This window comes from Coptis chinensis, unplaced genomic scaffold (assembly GCF_015680905.1).
Source record: "Coptis chinensis isolate HL-2020 unplaced genomic scaffold, ASM1568090v1 utg2290_pilon_pilon, whole genome shotgun sequence".
Classification (NCBI taxonomy): domain Eukaryota; kingdom Viridiplantae; phylum Streptophyta; class Magnoliopsida; order Ranunculales; family Ranunculaceae; genus Coptis; species Coptis chinensis.
The window spans coordinates 311,505-329,702 of NW_028238124.1; the positions used below are offsets into that span (position 1 = coordinate 311,505).

Consider the following 18,198-nt stretch of genomic DNA (forward strand, 5'->3'; position numbering starts at 1 on the left):
CAATAGAGTCTTCACTAATTTTTATCCAAGCAAGACATAGAGCTTGATCATCGGACATGCTAAAGTGAGCTCTCGCTTTTGCTTGAGTGCTACCACTTGCTTGAGATGCTTGAGTTGATGCCATTTGATATTTGGTTTTTTTAAGAACTGATTTTAAAGAAGAAGAAATATGATATATGATTGTTGGAAGTGTGAGTTGAAATGAAACAAATGTTGTATATATACCAAAGTTTTTTATTTTGACCGTTTTTTGACCGTTCTGACTTTTTGACCGTTGGTAGCCGTTAGGACTCCGGACGGGATGTTGGATTCCGTCTGGTGAGTTTTGTAATCCAGACGGAATCCAACATCCCGTCCGAAGTTAACAAGTCAGTGATAAACTCGGTGGTTGGTTTCACCTCGTTTTGAACTGGGGATAATTATCACCTTCATTATCACCCTGCATTGCACAGCAGTTTTGGACCCAAGTAGGTGATAATTATCACTACCCCCTCTCTATCACCTGCATTGCAAATGCTCTAATGATTTCACGGCTATTCCAGTACTAAGCAGTTAAAATTGGTTTTCAAAACGTACTAATCCAGCGATATGCGATTAATCGGTTAATGGGTGACTTAATCGGTTATACCGGATATATATATTTGACACTTTCAAAATATATAATAGTATAATTATACGAAATATTTCTAAATAATTACCTAAGATACAACAAAAAATTTCAAATTCTCGTAATGACATCTAACTAACTCAATTTTAGAGTACTGCATAGATATGATGTCAAAGTCAAACCTATGTTGCACCGACACGAACGCGGACACTGACGCGGCGACTTGGTTATATCTCAAAAAAGTAGGACGCGGACGCGGCAAAGGACGCGGAAATTAATTAATATTTATAATTTTATTTTGTATAAATTAAACATTGAAAACTAAATTAAATGTATCAACATTCATAAATTCAAAACTATTAAAGATAAATAGTGACAAAATTAAGTTTAATATTTCCTAATCAAACTTTAAAAACATGTCATAAGTCTTAAAAAACAAAAAAATTGAAAAAATTGAGTGTTTTAATATTATTTTGATTTATTTTTTATTTTTTTAGTTCAAAATCCGCGTCCTGACCATGTTGACCGCGTCCTGACTGCGTCTTGACCCGCGTCCAGTTTAGTTGACTGCGTCTTGACTATGTTGACCGCGTCCGACACGGACACAACCTATTAGAAGGTGCGTTCGTGCTTTAGAGTGTCAAACACAACAATAAAGTTAAATATTTAAAGGAATAAGAGAAAGAGAAGCGATAATATAAGTAATACAATAATTTATATATTTAACTTTCGTTAATGAGGAAAAAAATAAGTAAATTCTTAGCTTTGTATGTTGATTATGTTATATTATTATTAATGCGGTTTAAGAATCCAATTCGTTAATTTTACGTATATTTTTGGGTGGGGAACCGATATTTTAAGTAATTTTTTTTTCTCAGTTTAGCGAGAAATTGGTCATCTCGGCCAATAAATAATCGGTCAATTAGTGATTAAATCGGGTCAGTGAGAAAAGTTTAAAAATCGGTAAAAAATAATTGGTTTACATGCTATATGCAATTAATCGGCTGAGATGATCGACCGATATTGATAGCATATATTCCAATATAGCCATCTCCACGTCGCCTCGTTTACTCTTCCAAGCCAAAAAAAATGGTACAAGATATAGGGTGTCTTCGTTAATTTGTTGCCATTTTTGTGTAACATTAATTTAATAATATATAGAGGATCATGAATCATATATTATTTCACATTATATAAAGAATGTAAATAATGATCAATAAAAAAAATTGTACACTGATCCATAGCAAGAGTGATGTGTTGAATCTGATAACAAATAGCAAAACACCGTTTCTCTTCCAAATCTTTATTTTCTTTATTGTGTTAATTGTTGTGGTGTTGAAATATGAGATTTCTACACTCATTTATAAAAGATGGAGAGAGGACGGTGGTTAATCTTCCAAGATTTTTTATCTCCCCTTTCCCATAATAGGTGGGTGGAATAGAAAATATAACATTTTTCTTTTAATTAGCCAATGCAATTAAGACATGAGTAATATGATATTTACTTAGGAATAACCCACACATCAATTTAGAAACAAAAAAACTATAAAGTTTTGAGTTGTTGACCACTTTATGGAGGATATGAATAGTAGTATTTGGACTATTATATCATATCTTACACCTTGAACCATTTTTCTTCTTGTACCATTTTTTCATTCTTTATAAAATCATAACGATTTTTTTTTACTTAGGATGACAGTCGGTATGTTTTGCTTAGGCGCTTAGCTTAAGCCATAGTTTGTGATTTCAACGAAATTTTTGGAATTTCGATGAATATTTTGGATTTTGAAAAATTTGAAATTCCGGTTCAAGAGCCAAAAAATATAGACTTTCAGAATATACTCGAAATATAACAGGGCCGGAATTCCGATTTTTAAATTTGTCGGAAATTCCGGATATTCTAAAATCTTAAACTATGGCTTAAGCACAACTTCAAAAACCTTGTACCCATGTCGTCACCGACTCCCTGTCTCTATAATCTCTATAATTTTATTTCCGGTGGTAGGAGATTCTTTGGAACTCCAACAAATCTACTGCAAGGAAACCGACCCACATGTACACTCCAACCGGAAAACAATGCAATAATTTTGCATACAATAATGTAACTCAATTTCCCCAAAGACTAATGATTGTTGGGAAGAAAATATATTGTCGGACTTAAATAGATATCTAAATGGTGAATTCTGACTAATACTACAAATTTTTTGTTTGTTCTAAGAAATATTGTCTTACATAAACTTTGGCAGTTTGCAAGCTAAGTTGCCTCGTTTGACTTTGACATCAGTTCTTACAAGAGTTTGAAGGCGCGAGGTTATTTTATTGTGCCTCAATTTAATTTGATTTGATGATGTCTTTGCCACGTGATGCTTGTTTTTTTGCCATAACTACATCGATCCCACACATATATCAAGATCCACACACACACACATCTATATATATATATCACAAAACCTGCTTGCAAGTCACCCTTACTAATTATATGCCATGACATACAGTATAATAATCTCCGTGTTATGTATACGTACGTGATGATTGTATCATCGATAAGTACTTGTTATTTGTTAATCGTTTGGTCTATAAATATGTACTCCTCAGTCCTCACTCATCCATGCTATAGAGTGGAGAGTAGTAGGCTAGTAGCTAGATCGAGCAACAAAGATGAAAACCTCAAGAGAGAGCAAAAATACAATCTCTCCACTGCACACATATCAACCCCTCCCTCTCACAACTCTAAACCGTGCATTTGCAGTAGTTTACACTTGTGCTACTTTAGCACTCTTCTATCACCATATCCTCACTCTCATCTATTCCACCACCTTGCTCTCCATCTTTCTTCACCTTTCCTTACTAGTCTCTGATGCCATATTAACCTTCATGTGGGCTACAACACAAGCCTTTCGTATGCGTCCAATTAAACGTAAAGAGTATCTAGAAAACCTTCCTAGTATTGTTGACTATAAGGACTATCCATCCTTGGATGTGTTTATATGCACAGCTGATCCATACAAAGAACCTCCTATAAACGTTATAAATACTGCTTTATCAGTTATGGCTTATGATTATCCAAGTGACAAGGTTTCGGTCTATGTATCGGACGATGGAGGTTCAATGTTGACTCTCTTTGCTTTCATGGAGGCTGCGAAGTTTGCAACTCATTGGTTGCCATTTTGTAGAGCGAACAACATAGTTGACAGATGCCCTGCGGCGTATTTTCAATCGACTCATGCCCATATCCGCAGCTCTAAAACAGAGGAAATAAAGGTAATCAGCCAAATAAGTTAGCTAAACGAAGATATAGACATTGGACGACATACACCAATTTCCTTAGCAGTACAGTAGTAGACTAGTAGTATTCAACTTAGCCTCGACATATTATTAATTAAAAAAATAAACAAATAAACGTAAGGCTTCGACAAGGGTACTCCTGCGACAAATCAATCTTTAATTAAGTTGGGGCCATTTGGCAGTATTCTAGCTTTTTATTTCTTTTGTTACCGAATGGAGAAAAAAAAAAGATACATTTCTTTAGACCAGTTTAACAAATCAGCAGAAAACTGATTATCGACAGGTACAGTCCAACAAACAGATTAGTAAGAAAGCAAAATCAAGTAAAACCACAGAAAAGACAAACAAGAAATGAAAAACAGCTAAACCGCAGGGTGCTATTTTCTATTTGCATTTGTACTATCGAGTTTACACCCGCACATAGACTTATTTGATTAGAAGGGCAATTATTAGACTAAACCCACCAAAGTAAGTAACAGTTTAGATTAAGCTCTTATTGTTTAAATAATTAGACTTGTTAAATACCCATTTTGGTTGATGTTTCAGTTGATTCCAGAACTGCCTCTATATTTTTTTCCTTGATTACTTTCGCATTCTAATTTTGCTAACATTACCACCATATATATACAAAATTATAACTCAAGTACCAAGAATTTAAAACGATACACTCTTGGTAAATTGTTCAAACTATATTGTAACCCCTTCTACTCATTATTTTTCTTATGCTACAATTCAATAAATTGTGATAAATGACCATTATCTTCAACAAACATTATAGCATGTTGTTCTCCCTAAATATAATATTTAAAACTTCTTGCACTATTTCTTTTCCAATTCAAAACAGTCCCACATTGTTAGGACTATTGTTAGGACTCAAATCTAATTAACTTACCTAATTCAAAAATATGACAATATATATATATTAGTCTCTAAAGCCATTAAGAATGTCAAAGAAGTTGGAAATGGGGTTAAGAAGAATAATTGGTGGGGTGAGGAGGAATTCAAAATGTATACTTATTGAGTTTAAGTATTATGAATGGAGAATCTATTAAAAAGGTTTGTGGGAAGGTTTTAAAGAACAAAAATATAAGTGAGCTATTTTGAAACAGAAAATTTTAATTTGGGTTAGTTACCCCACCCAAAAAAATAAAAAAATAAAAAAATTGTAAAATCCAACGTAATGCTTGTGAAAAAAAAACACACTTCATTTTGTAATCGTTGGATCTTGCAATTGGGTAGGGGGATATATCTAATTACAACTATTAATGGAAAAAAATTTCTAATTAGTTATTTTAATTTTTAATCAAAACTCACTCAATCCAATTTGTTTTGGACTAATAATCAGATGAATTAATTATTTGGAGATTAAAATTGAATATTATTGGATTTACTTAAAATTGGGTAAGTTATTGGTGTTGGGGTTATGAAATTTGGACTGTGATTGATTGTATTGTGGGTTGGAGTTGTGCTGCTGCTGGGGGAGGACAAGTGATCAGGGAATTGTGTCAGGGAAGATGGAATTTTTGGACTTTCCCTCCTATTTAGAAAGTCCAAAAATGTTGTGTCAGTCCTGAAACCTGTACCTTGAAACCCATCATCACCATTCAACGTAATAAGTTATTGGGCCCTGCAATGATATTGAGATATTCAAAAGGTAGTTGGCAATTTGACGACATATTTTATTTCATGTGGTAGATAGATAAGTTGATCATAAATTTATACTCATGGCAACTAATTACGGGGTAGATAGATAAGTTGATCATAAATTCATAATCATGGCAACTAATTACATAAAATCGAATTCATGCGTTATCAATTTGAGTTTGTATTTACCAGCCGGCCGCTTTTTATTTTCTGGGTCCAATTCGTTAATTATGTGTTGCAGATGATGTACGAAAGCATGAAAATGAAGGTGGAAAGTGTTGTTGATAGAGGGAGTATTGAGGATGAGTTCATCACAGGCGAAAAAGACTCCGAGGCGTTTAAGAAATGGACGACCGAGTTTACACGGAATGATCACCCTACAATAATTCAGGTTTCGTTCTCATGATTTTTCTTTGTTTTCTTTGGTTTTGTTTGTATGTTCTCAATCAATTTAAGACTTTTAAGTAGTTGAAGAATTGAAGTCTTGAAAGTCCTCCAAATTATAACAAATATCTTATTTCTCTTCATTAGGTTTTGCTAGAGAGTGCGAAAGTCAAGGACATCACAGGACATCGCATGCCAAATCTTGTGTACATTTCCAGAGAAAAAAATAAGACATCACCACACCACTTCAAGGCTGGTGCACTTAACGTTCTGGTACGCCTTTTAGTCCAAACAATCTCTGCAAACAGTGCAAAGTTCCTTTTACTAAAATGTTATTTTAATTGTCTAAATCTGATATTAGAGTCAAAGTACGACTGTTCACTTTATTTTCACATCACTCGATCAGTCGTTGTCTTTCTAAAGTTTGATATCGCACATGGTACTTTCTGTTCCTTGACTTCACATCGTTACCTCACCTAATTATTATGCAGAGCCAGTTTTAATATAATATACATGTCAATTACCTATTATTAGTATATCATTAATGCATCATATATGCATGTTAAAGTTAACTTCCTAAACTATTTCAATGTTGCACCCAAGCTTCGAGTTTCTGCGACCATGACGAATGCACCAATGGTCCTAACCCAAGACTGCGATATGTACTCGAATGATCCACAGACACCCCTCCGCGCACTTTGTTATATATTGGATCCTACTAAGGCATCATCAGATCTGGCCTACATTCAATTTCCACAGCGCTTCCATGGGATTAACAAAAACGATATCTACGCCAGTGAACTAAAAAGATTGTTTCAAATTAACCCTAGAGGAATGGATGGGCTAGCAGGTCCTAATTATGTCGGGAGTGGGTGTTTCTTTCTTCGTCGAGCTCTATTTGGAGGTCCATTGTCTGCACTATCTCCTGAAATTCCAGAATTGAATCCAAATCATGTGGTAGATAAGTCTATTCAATCTGAAGCAGTTATGGCACTAGCTCATAACGTAGCAAGTTGTAAGTTTGAGGATCAGACTAATTGGGGATCCAAGGTACTGCGCATTTTACATTTCTTGCATGTACAAAATTTCCATTGTGAGTTTGTGACCCTGCTTACTAAATGCACAAGATTACATGTTATGATACTTATGGTTTGGACTATGAATTGCTGCACAGATGGGCTTTAGATATGGGTCTTTGGTTGAAGACTATTTCTCAGGTTATCGACTACTATGCGAAGGATGGAAATCAGTGTTCTGTGATCCAGATAGACCAGCATTCCTTGGTGATGTGCCAATCACTCTCAACGATTCGCTTAGCCAGACCCGGCGGTGGTGTGTGGGCCTGTTAGAGGTTACATATTCCAAATACTGTCCGATAACGTTTGGAGTACGGTCGATGGGCTTATTCATGGGCTTAGCCTTTGCTCACTACGCTTTCTGGCCCATTTACTCCGTCCCCATCACTATCTATGGGATTCTCCCACCCTTAGCTCTCATCAACGGAGTATCCGTGTTCCCCAAGGTACGTTTATATCTCACTAACTAATCATTAAATACGAACTAGGAGATTGGTGGAATGATAGTGAATTCACCACGAATCCAAATATTAAATATGTTTCCGATATGTATCGCTATATGTAGTAACTTATATATATCATAGATATTGTTAGGAGCTCAACAACACCCTGCGAAAGAAATAGACAAATGGCGTATTTGATGCATAAACGAAATGTTCCGTGTGAAACCCTCTTTTTGTTTGCCAACTATTACAAAGTCTTTTTTCATCAAAAAAATCTATTCCATTTGTAATGTGCAGCATGGGAGCCAACCAATTAGCTGTCGGACACCATTCGCCACCTTTTTTTTTTATTGGGAGTGGTTATATGAACTCCACCTTATACTCATAGTGACTCCAAAGCTACTCCAATTTTAACAGTAGACTTAAAAGATGAATTGAGAGCTAAACTTTTGTGGAGATATATATCATATGATGGAGAATACTCTTACAAAAAATCAGCTCAATTGAATACGTTTCATATTGTCAAAAGTTATATTGAAATTAAAAAAAATATGAGCCGTTAAATAATTTCATAACATTATAAACGATTTTTGACAAAGTTGTACATCTTCAAATGAATTGATTTTTTGTGAGGATGATCTCTATTGTGTGGAGAATATCTCTACTAAAAATTAGTTTTTTAATTCATTGTATTTTGTGATGGAGTTTTTTTGGAGTCATTTAAAGTGGAGTTCATATAACCATCATTTTTTTTTAATTTGATTCAACCTTTTCCTATTGGTCCACCCCCAAAAACATGGAGGCGACTCTCAAGGTCAAAACTGCCAAAAATGTAATGCTCAAGGACACATTTTTTTTCGTAACTCACAAGGACCGGTAGATGAAATGTCAAGTATACCCTTGACGAAAAATAAAAACAAATCGGTAGATGAAATGTCAAGTATATCCCCTCGCCGCAAAAATAATTAACGGCCCGCCCATAATAAATGACTCGGTGTATTTAGTATGAACAATGATTGTTCATACCTTTAAAAGCGAGTGTGAACACTCATTGATCATACCCCCAATTATAAACATTAGCTATGAACAATGACTATTCATACCTATTGGAGCTATGAACAATGATCCAATAGGCATGAACATTGATCCAGTTATGAACATGGATTGTTCATACCTATTTGGGAGTATTAAAAATCACTATTCATACATCAAAAGTGTTCATACATCAAACATGAACAATCATTGTTCATAACTATTTTTAATTTTTTTTCAATTGGTAGGTATGAACATTGATTGTTCATAGTCCTTGGGTATGAACATTGATTGGGTATGAACATTCAATGTTCATAGTCCTTTGGGTATGAACATTGATTGGGTATGAACATTCAATGTTCATAGTCCTTTGAGTATGAACATTCGATGTTTATAGTGAACATTTAATATTCATAGTCCTTGGGTATGAACATTGATTGGGTATGAACATTCAATGTTCATAGTCCTTTGGGTATGAACATTCGATGTTCATAGTCCTTGGTCCTTTGGGTATGAACATTCAATGGTCATAGTCTTTGTGTATGAACATTGATTGGGTATGAACATTGAATGTTTTTGGGTATGAACATTCAATGTTCATACATCAATATATTGTATAAGGTACATTCACCTATTTGGATATGAACAATCATTGTTCATACACCAGCAGAAGTGTTCATAGTTAAATGACAGAAAGAGTAAAATCGGAAAATATTTATTTTAAATCCGGGCTATTTGTCCTTGAGGGTTATTTTCACGGAAAGGTATAACTGGCATTTAAAAAAATATAAAAAGGCGGGGCCAACTTATTTTGTCCTTGAGGGTTACTAATTTTGAAATAGTGGGTTCATGAGTTACTTTTCCCTAAAATTTGTCCTTGTGAGTTACTCACAAAAAACCGTGTCCTCTAGACTTCATTTTCCCCAAAATTGGGCCTTGGGACAAATTTCTTGTAAAAAAAACCTCGTCTTATTTTTTTTCTCCAATTTCTCTCATGGCCCCACCCAAAATCAAATCCTGATTATTATTATTATTTTCTCATAAGGCCCCACACATCTAACAAAATCGCGTGTAGGGGTGTAAAACGGTCCGGCCCGACCAATGCTAAAATTATAAAGCCCTAACCCTCACCTCAGCCCTCTCTTAGGAGTATTGAGAATCATGTTTGATTACTCTCTTAAACTCTTTATTTACTGTATAATCTTGCTAAATTTATCACGTTTAAATAATAGTTTTTCTCAATCTCGACTTTGGTTAATGTACTTAATTAATAATTTAATTAAAATTTATAAGATAATAAAATTCAAAAGTTTTTCCAATAAAAAAAAAAAATCAAAAGTTTCGTTATTAGGTTCTATATGTGCCGATGTATTCCATGAATCAATAAGAAGTGTATATGAGACCAAATATGATGTGGTGTTGTAGGTTGTAAAATAATTTGAGTTTGATTAGTTGAAGTTGATTAAAAACTTCATTACCATATAACAAAGATCATATCACATAACTTTGATTTATATTTGATTCTAGCTTATACATAGAGAAGTGACTTTGGGTTCATATCTCGGCAATAGAACAATTTGTTCTTTTGAACTAGATTTTTCATGTAACATTGGAGGAGCCTACACAAGGCACTAACTTATGTAAAATATATTTTTCATTTTGCTATTTATAGAGTTACTTTTTAACAAAATGTAAATAAAATTACATAGAGAAGTTGTGACTTGTGAGTGCCTTAACTACAAGGGCCTTGTGAGGGGCTTTTAGAGAGTCGGCCGCCCTCATGCTTCCATATCTAGACTCGACTCTAAATTTGATGACTTTTTTTTTTTTTTTTCACCACGATTTGATCCCCATGACCAAACTAGCCAATAGTCAACCTCACTACCAACGGATCAATGGGGTCGGGTTTTACACCCCTAGTTGCATATGTGGCTACGTGCTCAAAACTAGTATTATTAAAAGGTGCTTCAAGTCATATATCTTTGACACGTTTCTCCTTGCTGGTGAAAAATGTAATGCAGGTATCAAGCCCTTGGTTTTACGTGCACATGTTCTTGTTTCTTGGGGCATATGGACAAGATTTTTTAGATTACATTATAGGAGGAGGAACATTTCGTCAATGGTATAGTGATCAAAGGATGTGGATGATCAGAAGTGTGTCGTGCTACCTATTTGGATTTATAGATTACGTATTAAAATCACTAGGCATTTCTGCTTTTGGATTCAATGTAACTAGTAAAGTGATAGATGACGAAGAAAGCAAGCGATACGAACAGGGACTATTCGAATTTGGAGTTGCGTCTCCCTTATTTGTGCCAATAACGACGATCGCACTAATCAATTTGGTAGCATTTATTGTAGGGCTCAGTGAAATATTCAGACATGGAAACTGGGAGAACATTTTGGTTCAGTTAATCATGTCTGGGTTTGTGGCGGTCAATTGCTGGCCAATTTATGAGGCCATAATCTTAAGGGTCGATAGAGGAAGAATGCATAAAATGGTTATTTTTCAATCCGTCTTTTTAGCCATGGCTATGTACTTAGTAGCTTTTTTCACACTTAAAAGTCAGAAAGTTTAATGTATATTTTTGTACTTAATAAAGAAAGTATTTGTTGTTATGTGTTGTGTGGGCGTGTAGCAACCTTTAATTTATTTTTTCGATAATACCATATATATTAATAATAAATCTGAAGGACTACAGAGATGATATTTTGTTCCAACATACAACTAGGTAGATTACAGACTTGAAGCTGGTGGTTAGTTCATCTAGCAATTAAGTGTGCAACTCCATTAGAGGTCCTACTAATCCACTTAAACTTACAAAGAGTAAAGAAAGTTTAAAGGTTTGTTGCATAAAACTAAAAGCCATGAATAGGTAGAGCTATTAAAGGCTTTGATAACATCTGCACAGTTTCCTTCCAAAAGTATTTCAGTCCACCCAGAAGAGATAACAAACAAAATTGCAACTTCATCCGCCACCATTTCTGCTTCCTCTACAGATCCGCTTTGAATCTTCTAGTTGTTGCTCATACTACCTTCCCATAATGTCCCAATCTATGCATCCAGCTGCTGCCCCTCCTAATGTTGGATTTGAAAGAGGCATCAAATCTGATAGTAATACAATCATTAGTGATAACATGAAAAATCGAATCAAAATCGGAATGCTCATGTATAGAATGTTGAGTAATATATAGTTTAGGGTTTCGAAGTTTTAAAGTTTCTGTTAAGAAATATTTTAAGCATTTCTCTACTTCCAGAGTACTCCTCTTGATAGTCCTTTCCAAATTAGGCATTCTATGCTTAAACCTGGTTTCATTCCTTGTAATCCATATGTTATATAACAAGTAGCAAGCCTTGATACCAGCCTGAGATGTATCTTTGTCTTTGCTGTGACACCATGTCATAAACCTTGTAATTAACCCAATGTTTCACCTCGAAAGTACAGCTGGACTCTCCATTCTAAGACACGAAGTCCGATGAGAACCACATAGCTCTTGACCATACATTCACAATCAAAGAACAAGTGACTATCAGTTTCCAGGGTCCTAAAACAAAAGTAGCAAGAGAAGTCACCAAGTATTTTCCTTTTGCAGCCAACCTATCACCCATGGATAAAACATTCATGTATAGCTTCCATAAAAACATTTGGATATTGGCTGGGAGCTTGGATTTCCATAAGTGCTTTATAGTTTGGGAATTAAAACTAGAACTCTGACCTACATCATTTATTTTAGAAATAAACTTGTAGGCAGATTTCACAGTAAACTCCCCTGTCTTTTCAGCACTCCACACCATTCTATCCCTACCAATGCCCAAAGGTATAAGCACATATTGAATCTTCCGAACCAAGAAAGGCTGAAATATAAGGATAACTTAACATCATCCTGTTAGGAATACTTTAATCCTAGATTTTTAACATGCTAATCTATTATTGATAAAAAAAAAACCTTTAAAGCTGAAATTGGAGATTGACAATAAAGAAAATCTTTCAAAAACTAAATCCAAAAAGTAAGTCTTCAGCCTTCTAACATAATTCACCACACAATACACCATAAAACCCTTTTGTTTTTCACCTACTTTTAGTTGTACTTTTCCTGGAAAGGCTAAATGGTCTCTTTTACCAAAAAGTCATTCTCTTATATAGAGAAACTTTGAGAATACATAAGTGTGTGTAGTGAGATCCACTAGGATTCCAAGTCTTATCTCAAAGAGGTCAAGTCCTTGTCATACAAGTACTTATACTTGATATACTAAAACACTTTTAATATATATCTCTTTAATATGGAAAGTGCCTATTAACAAATCCATATTCATAATAAGGCCCATGAAATTATCAAGAAAGTCATTTCCTACCATTATTTAAATCTAAGTCCAGCCACCTCACTTGTATTCACAATTAGACCATTGAGAATTTGTTCTTCACTGCTACACCCATGTCTAATTGACCCAATGTGACATTCAATATCAATTGAGTATTAAGAAACTATTTCTTATACCGGGCCGAGTTTGAGCTCAATTAGTTATGTTACAATTTCCTAATACATAACTCCGTAGAGTAGTGGATCATTTATTAGAATTAATTGATTCAAGACATCCTATATTCATTACCCAAAAACGTCAAGTCTAGTCTTTTAACGTCTCAAAGTAATAAATTTGAGACACAATGAATTTTCACAATTCCTTAAGTCTAGGGAATAATTAGTAGAGTGAGATTTGCACATTAATCTTAATAACTAGTGAATTTATAGTGTATTCTCACTTTGATCCCCTCAGTGTCAGTCATGTGACTACACCAATATACAAACTTAGAGTTATACTCAAATGATTGAGATATTATCATCCTATCTTATAGCAGTTATGTATATTACAGTCACATAAGTGAAGTGTCCGACTTCACTCCTAACTGTAAGCATTATAGGTGAATAGATACAAGGGTTAGTTAGACTTACCCTCCCTCCCCCCATTTCTAGTTGCAGTTAGTATTATGCCCCCATTTTCAAAAATATTAGTGTTACCCCCCAATTGCAAGATCCAACGACTACGAGATGATTTTTTTTTTTTTTTTTTTTTGAGAAAGACACATGACCATTGGATCTTACAAATGTGGGGGTAACTAAACCTAGCTAGATACAATCAAATCTCTCGCACATGACTCTTCATATGCTTGATTGTTCTAATTCTATTACTTATGGAACTTATGGTTTCATCATATGATATTAATTCACCCATATGCATAATAATAAGATTCGTGTATTTAATTAAACATCTTCATGTATAAACAATAAATATTCATTGGCTTTGTAAATGCCAAATATCCCAATAATCTCCCACTAGCCTTCAAAGCCATTTAGCAACTATTCTAAGACCCATATTATCAATATAAAAGTCTACATAAACAAATACCAATATATAGTGTTTGGCCTTCATAGACTATATCATTCCTAATGAATAGTGTATCATATACATATGAGGCCAAAAACATAGACATCTTACCTTCAACCTTCTTGTACAACACAAGTTTCTTCCTCACATTGATCAAAACCAAACAATTTGATTGTTTGATCAAACATTCCAATTCCTTTAAGCTTGTTTTAAGTCCATAAACGAACTTTTTCAGCTTGTGGGAACTATAAAGCCTCCGGGTTGTAAAATCGCGGTCTTTACATCAATTTGCCAAATCACAATCATAATGAGCAAAGAATCACTAGAAGGACTCTAATGGACTTTTCATGGCTACTGGTGATTTTTTTTCTCATAATCGATACCCTCTTTTTGAGTAAACATTTTCTCTACCAATCTAAGCTTTGAAAGTCTCTTCTTTTCTATTGGCTCCTATTTTCCTTTAGAATAACTATGTATTCTTAATACACTTAGTATTTGGCAGAAGATTAACAAGTTCCCAGACTTGTTGGAATAAAAAGACTTCATTTCTCATCTCATTGATTCAAGCCATTTTCTCAAATTAATGTCAGAAATTGCTTATTCATACTTTATAGGATCTACATCCTTGTGATCTGATATAACAGAGAAAGTTTCCCTTAATAGGGTTAACTTTTCTGGAGGTCTAATTTTCCTCCCACTATGACGAAGTATTGGAGTAAGTTTAGGTAAACACTGAACTTTTCATGGAAGTGTTTTATCTAAATTATAAGTCAATCTAGATTAACTTATATAATTTAGATTGAACATAAATAGGAATATCTGGTTATACTTCTAAGGCGTATCTCTAAAAATATATAGGGAGAGTTGAATAACTCTTCATAGACCAAATCATATCCAATAAGGTTATGTTCCTTCTTTCTGCAACCCCATTCTATTGTGGAGTTCTTGGTGCACTAAATTGAAACAAAATCACATTTTGCATTAAGTTACCTCTTGTTTTCACATTAATAGGCCCATGTACATCTGTATGTATTAACTTCATTGACTATGTGGCTCTTGACCCTTTAGCTTTAAAAGATCTTTTAGTCATCTCTCCTTCTAAGTAAGATTACGGGTTGAGGAAGATTATAAAGGGAGTGAACTTAAAATCCCATCTTTCACCCAAGCTATCAATCTTATTCAGATTGATATGGCCAAGCCTTAAGTGCCACAAGTTTGTTGGAGTAACAGAAGAAAATATCCTCTTTTAAGGTAAAACATATGATGAATTACTAACAACAGCTAGTATAATTTATTTCTAGCATATAAGAAAGTAAATAGAGACCATTTTCCAAAATACTAGAGGCAACAATCTTTCTATTTAATATGATTACAACTTTTGAATCAAAACTAAATAGAATATTATGACTTATAAAGTGCAGAAACAAAAACCAAATTTCTCTTAATCTCTGGAACATAATAATAGTCTTCTAAAACTAACATTTTTTCATTTCTAATGCTAAATAATAAACTCCTATTGATACTGCAACAACCTTTGTCTTTGTCCCTAGTGCCTGGTACAACTTTCCTTCATTCATCCTTCTTTTCCTCTGATACTCCTGTAATATTTTACAAAAGTGGTAAGTGGCCTCTTATTCCACATAATTAATAGGTGTCAGAAGGAAAAACCAACACTTTGGTTTCAAGAATATATAAATGATTGCATACCTTCTTTTTCTTCTTGTTTCATAGCCAGACACTCTCTACAGTTCTGCTTCCAATGACCAGGCTTTTCACAATGGTAACAATTACCTTTTGCTTTATCCCCTAAATTCTTCTCCACTCCCCCTTTTGCCTCAAGGGCAAACTTTTTACTTTTTTTTCTTTGCCTTTGCCTTTCGGCTTAGGCTTTGATAAGAGTTCAAAACTGTAGTTTTAACCCCTTAACAATAATACTTTTAGACCAATTATGCGAGTAATAAATAAGAGTTAATCCTGATTATGTGCTTTTATGTATTTCAGGCATTGAAGTCAATTATGTGTAGAAATGTGTCACTTTTGCGAGATAAAGGAGCAAAGGTTGGTTGTTAAGAAGTTCTGTGATTAAAGGCCAAGATTCAAGGAGAAAAAGCCTTTTTAAAGCCCGTCAAAACTGAAAAGTCAAAGTCAACGCGGGCAGAAATAACGCACAAAAGTCAGCAGAACTTCTGAAGACTCTATCTTTTGACTCAGATCTCGGAATTGGGCCTACCATATATCAAAACGACCGTCTCGGAAAGAGCTTTCCAATGGTTTAAACCTTGACCCAATCAGAGGAGTAAAAGTGGAAGAAAAGTCTATTGAAGCAAAATCCAGCTGAAAAGGTCTCTGTGGACTGAAGAAATTGGGTTTTGGGCTCGATTTTCCGGCCCAAAACATGGCTCCTCAGCCCATGCACGAAAAAGTGGATCTTGTCTCCTCCATTTCAAGGGACAAGACTTAACTCTTAAGCATCTAGTTTTTTAGGTAGCCATGAGCCAATAGTTTTTAGATATAGTTTTCTTTACATTCAATTAATTAGTTAGAACAAAGTAGATTATTATTTTTAGAATCAGTATTGTTATTTATTCATTAAATCAATAAAAATAGTTAGTTATTCATAATTTCAGTTTTGGTTTATTAAATTACTTAGATCTAAATTCAGTTTAGTTGTTAATCATTTCTTAGTTGTTAAGTTAGATTTGAATTTTTGATTAGATCAATATAGTCAAGTTATAATCTTTATATTATGTCTTGCTTAAATAAATATAGAAATGATAGTTTTATGAATCAAGGCTAAACCTCCATTAGAGGGGTTTGAGGAAGTCTTGATGAAAACTTGATTGAGTAGTGTAGAAATAGTTGTAAGATTCTATTCCACTCTAGAAGGTAGTTGATTAAGCCATGAGAATGGATTGAACTTCCCACATGCTAGTTATTATTTGGTAGAGATTGCCATGAATGATTAGGGATTAGAGCGACCAATTCTTATCATAAGAACGTAAGAATTGGATTACAACAATCTATGCTAGTTTTATTAAGTTGGATTCAAGGTGGAATCAGATTCCCTAATTCTTTATCTAGATTCAAACCTTAGTATTTTCATAGTTTGAATTATAAGTAGTTAATATTTTAGTATTTGAATTGCTATTGTAGTATAATTTTCATGTTACTCTCATTGACTTTGGATAGACTGATAATCTTAGTAAATGCTAATTCTAAAGAACTAGGAGTGGACGCAATTCTCTACTCCACTTAGTGCAATAGCATCGAGAGTGTAAAAACTTTGATAACCTAGCCTGAATAAAAGCAGTTCTAGTTTTACTTGCGTTGAGTTTAATTGCTTATTAAGTAGGTAAAACTATATTTTACATTTATCAAATGGCACCGCTGCCATCTTAGTTCCCTTTGGTATTGTTTTCTTTAGAATTGTTAGTCTTCCCAAAAGTCCCATTAAAACCCACCCACCCCCGTTTTGATTCTAACTGTGGTTGTTTGTTTTGAACTGAATTTTTCCTCGCGAGAATACACGGAGGCACCAGCGCAAAACACTGGACATCGGCCAAGGTTGAAGCGCCCCCGCCCTACCAAGGGAAAGTTCGAAATACCCCAAGCGCCACTCGAATTAGACTTGAGAGCCAGCCTACCAAGGCAAGGTTAGGTTCCCTACCCTAAAAGCTGGAACTCAAGTCGGACATGGCGCGCACCCTCGCTTCCCAAGGCTTAACCAAAGTGCACCCCGCACCCTATTCGAACCCCCGATTTCCACGGGTTAGTTCAAACTACCATTACTTCAAGTTATTCAGTGTTCTAACTTGTTAAATACACTGAGCTCGCGTATACAAGACGCTATTCATAAGCGAAGCAAGGAGGCATTCAGGTACTTCTTTCTTCCACTCCTTGAATCTTCTATCAGAGGAGTTCTTATACTAGCATATCAGGGTTGTTTTGATTGTTGTCGTGTTTCTTCAATATTGGACTTAGCCTTGCATGAGATTACGGTTAGGTAGAGAAAAAACGACTAACGTAATCTATCGTGAACGTCAACACACACACCTATCTAGTATACCACATACTACACCTGAAATAATGGCTGAAGAAAGAGAGTCACCTCTCTTTGACTTTTACAAAGCCTTGAACGATAACCCAAAATCTTGCATCGTTATTGCAGACCCAGTGGGGGATTTCCGAATCCTCCCAAATATATTTAATTTGTTACCAGTTTTTCATGGGTTAGACCATGAAAAACCTTATCAGCACATGCGTAGGATTGAACAAGTCCTTACCACATTCCACCATCTTACGGTTGGTCTTTGATGCATTAAATTGAGGGTGTTTCCTTTCACC

The 18,198-nt window shown here is 34.5% G+C and overlaps 1 protein-coding gene across 1 annotated transcript; it reads left to right on the forward strand.

The window, feature by feature from the left end:
* Positions 1-3,206: 3,206 nt before the first annotated feature.
* Positions 3,207-11,090, forward strand: LOC147473597 (cellulose synthase-like protein G3). Its single transcript, XM_086587270.1, has 6 exons — positions 3,207-3,868; positions 5,778-5,927; positions 6,068-6,193; positions 6,524-6,970; positions 7,095-7,442; positions 10,493-11,090. Exons 1-6 carry the CDS (start codon positions 3,266-3,268, stop codon positions 11,048-11,050), a joined length of 2,232 nt encoding a protein of 743 aa, XP_086443396.1. The 5' UTR covers positions 3,207-3,265; the 3' UTR covers positions 11,051-11,090.
* Positions 11,091-18,198: the final 7,108 nt, after the last annotated feature.

What these genes read in the sequence shown, in the direction of transcription:
- LOC147473597 (XM_086587270.1), top strand. Translation starts at nt 3,266, where the DNA reads ATGAAAACCTCAAGAGAGAGCAAAAATACAATCTCTCCACTGCACACA. An exon ending in CTAAAACAGAGGAAATAAAG is followed by an intron (nt 3,869 to 5,777) that starts GTAATCAGCCAA and finishes TATGTGTTGCAG; the next exon opens with ATGATGTACGAAAGCATGAA. An exon ending in ATCACCCTACAATAATTCAG is followed by an intron (nt 5,928 to 6,067) that starts GTTTCGTTCTCA and finishes TCTCTTCATTAG; the next exon opens with GTTTTGCTAGAGAGTGCGAA.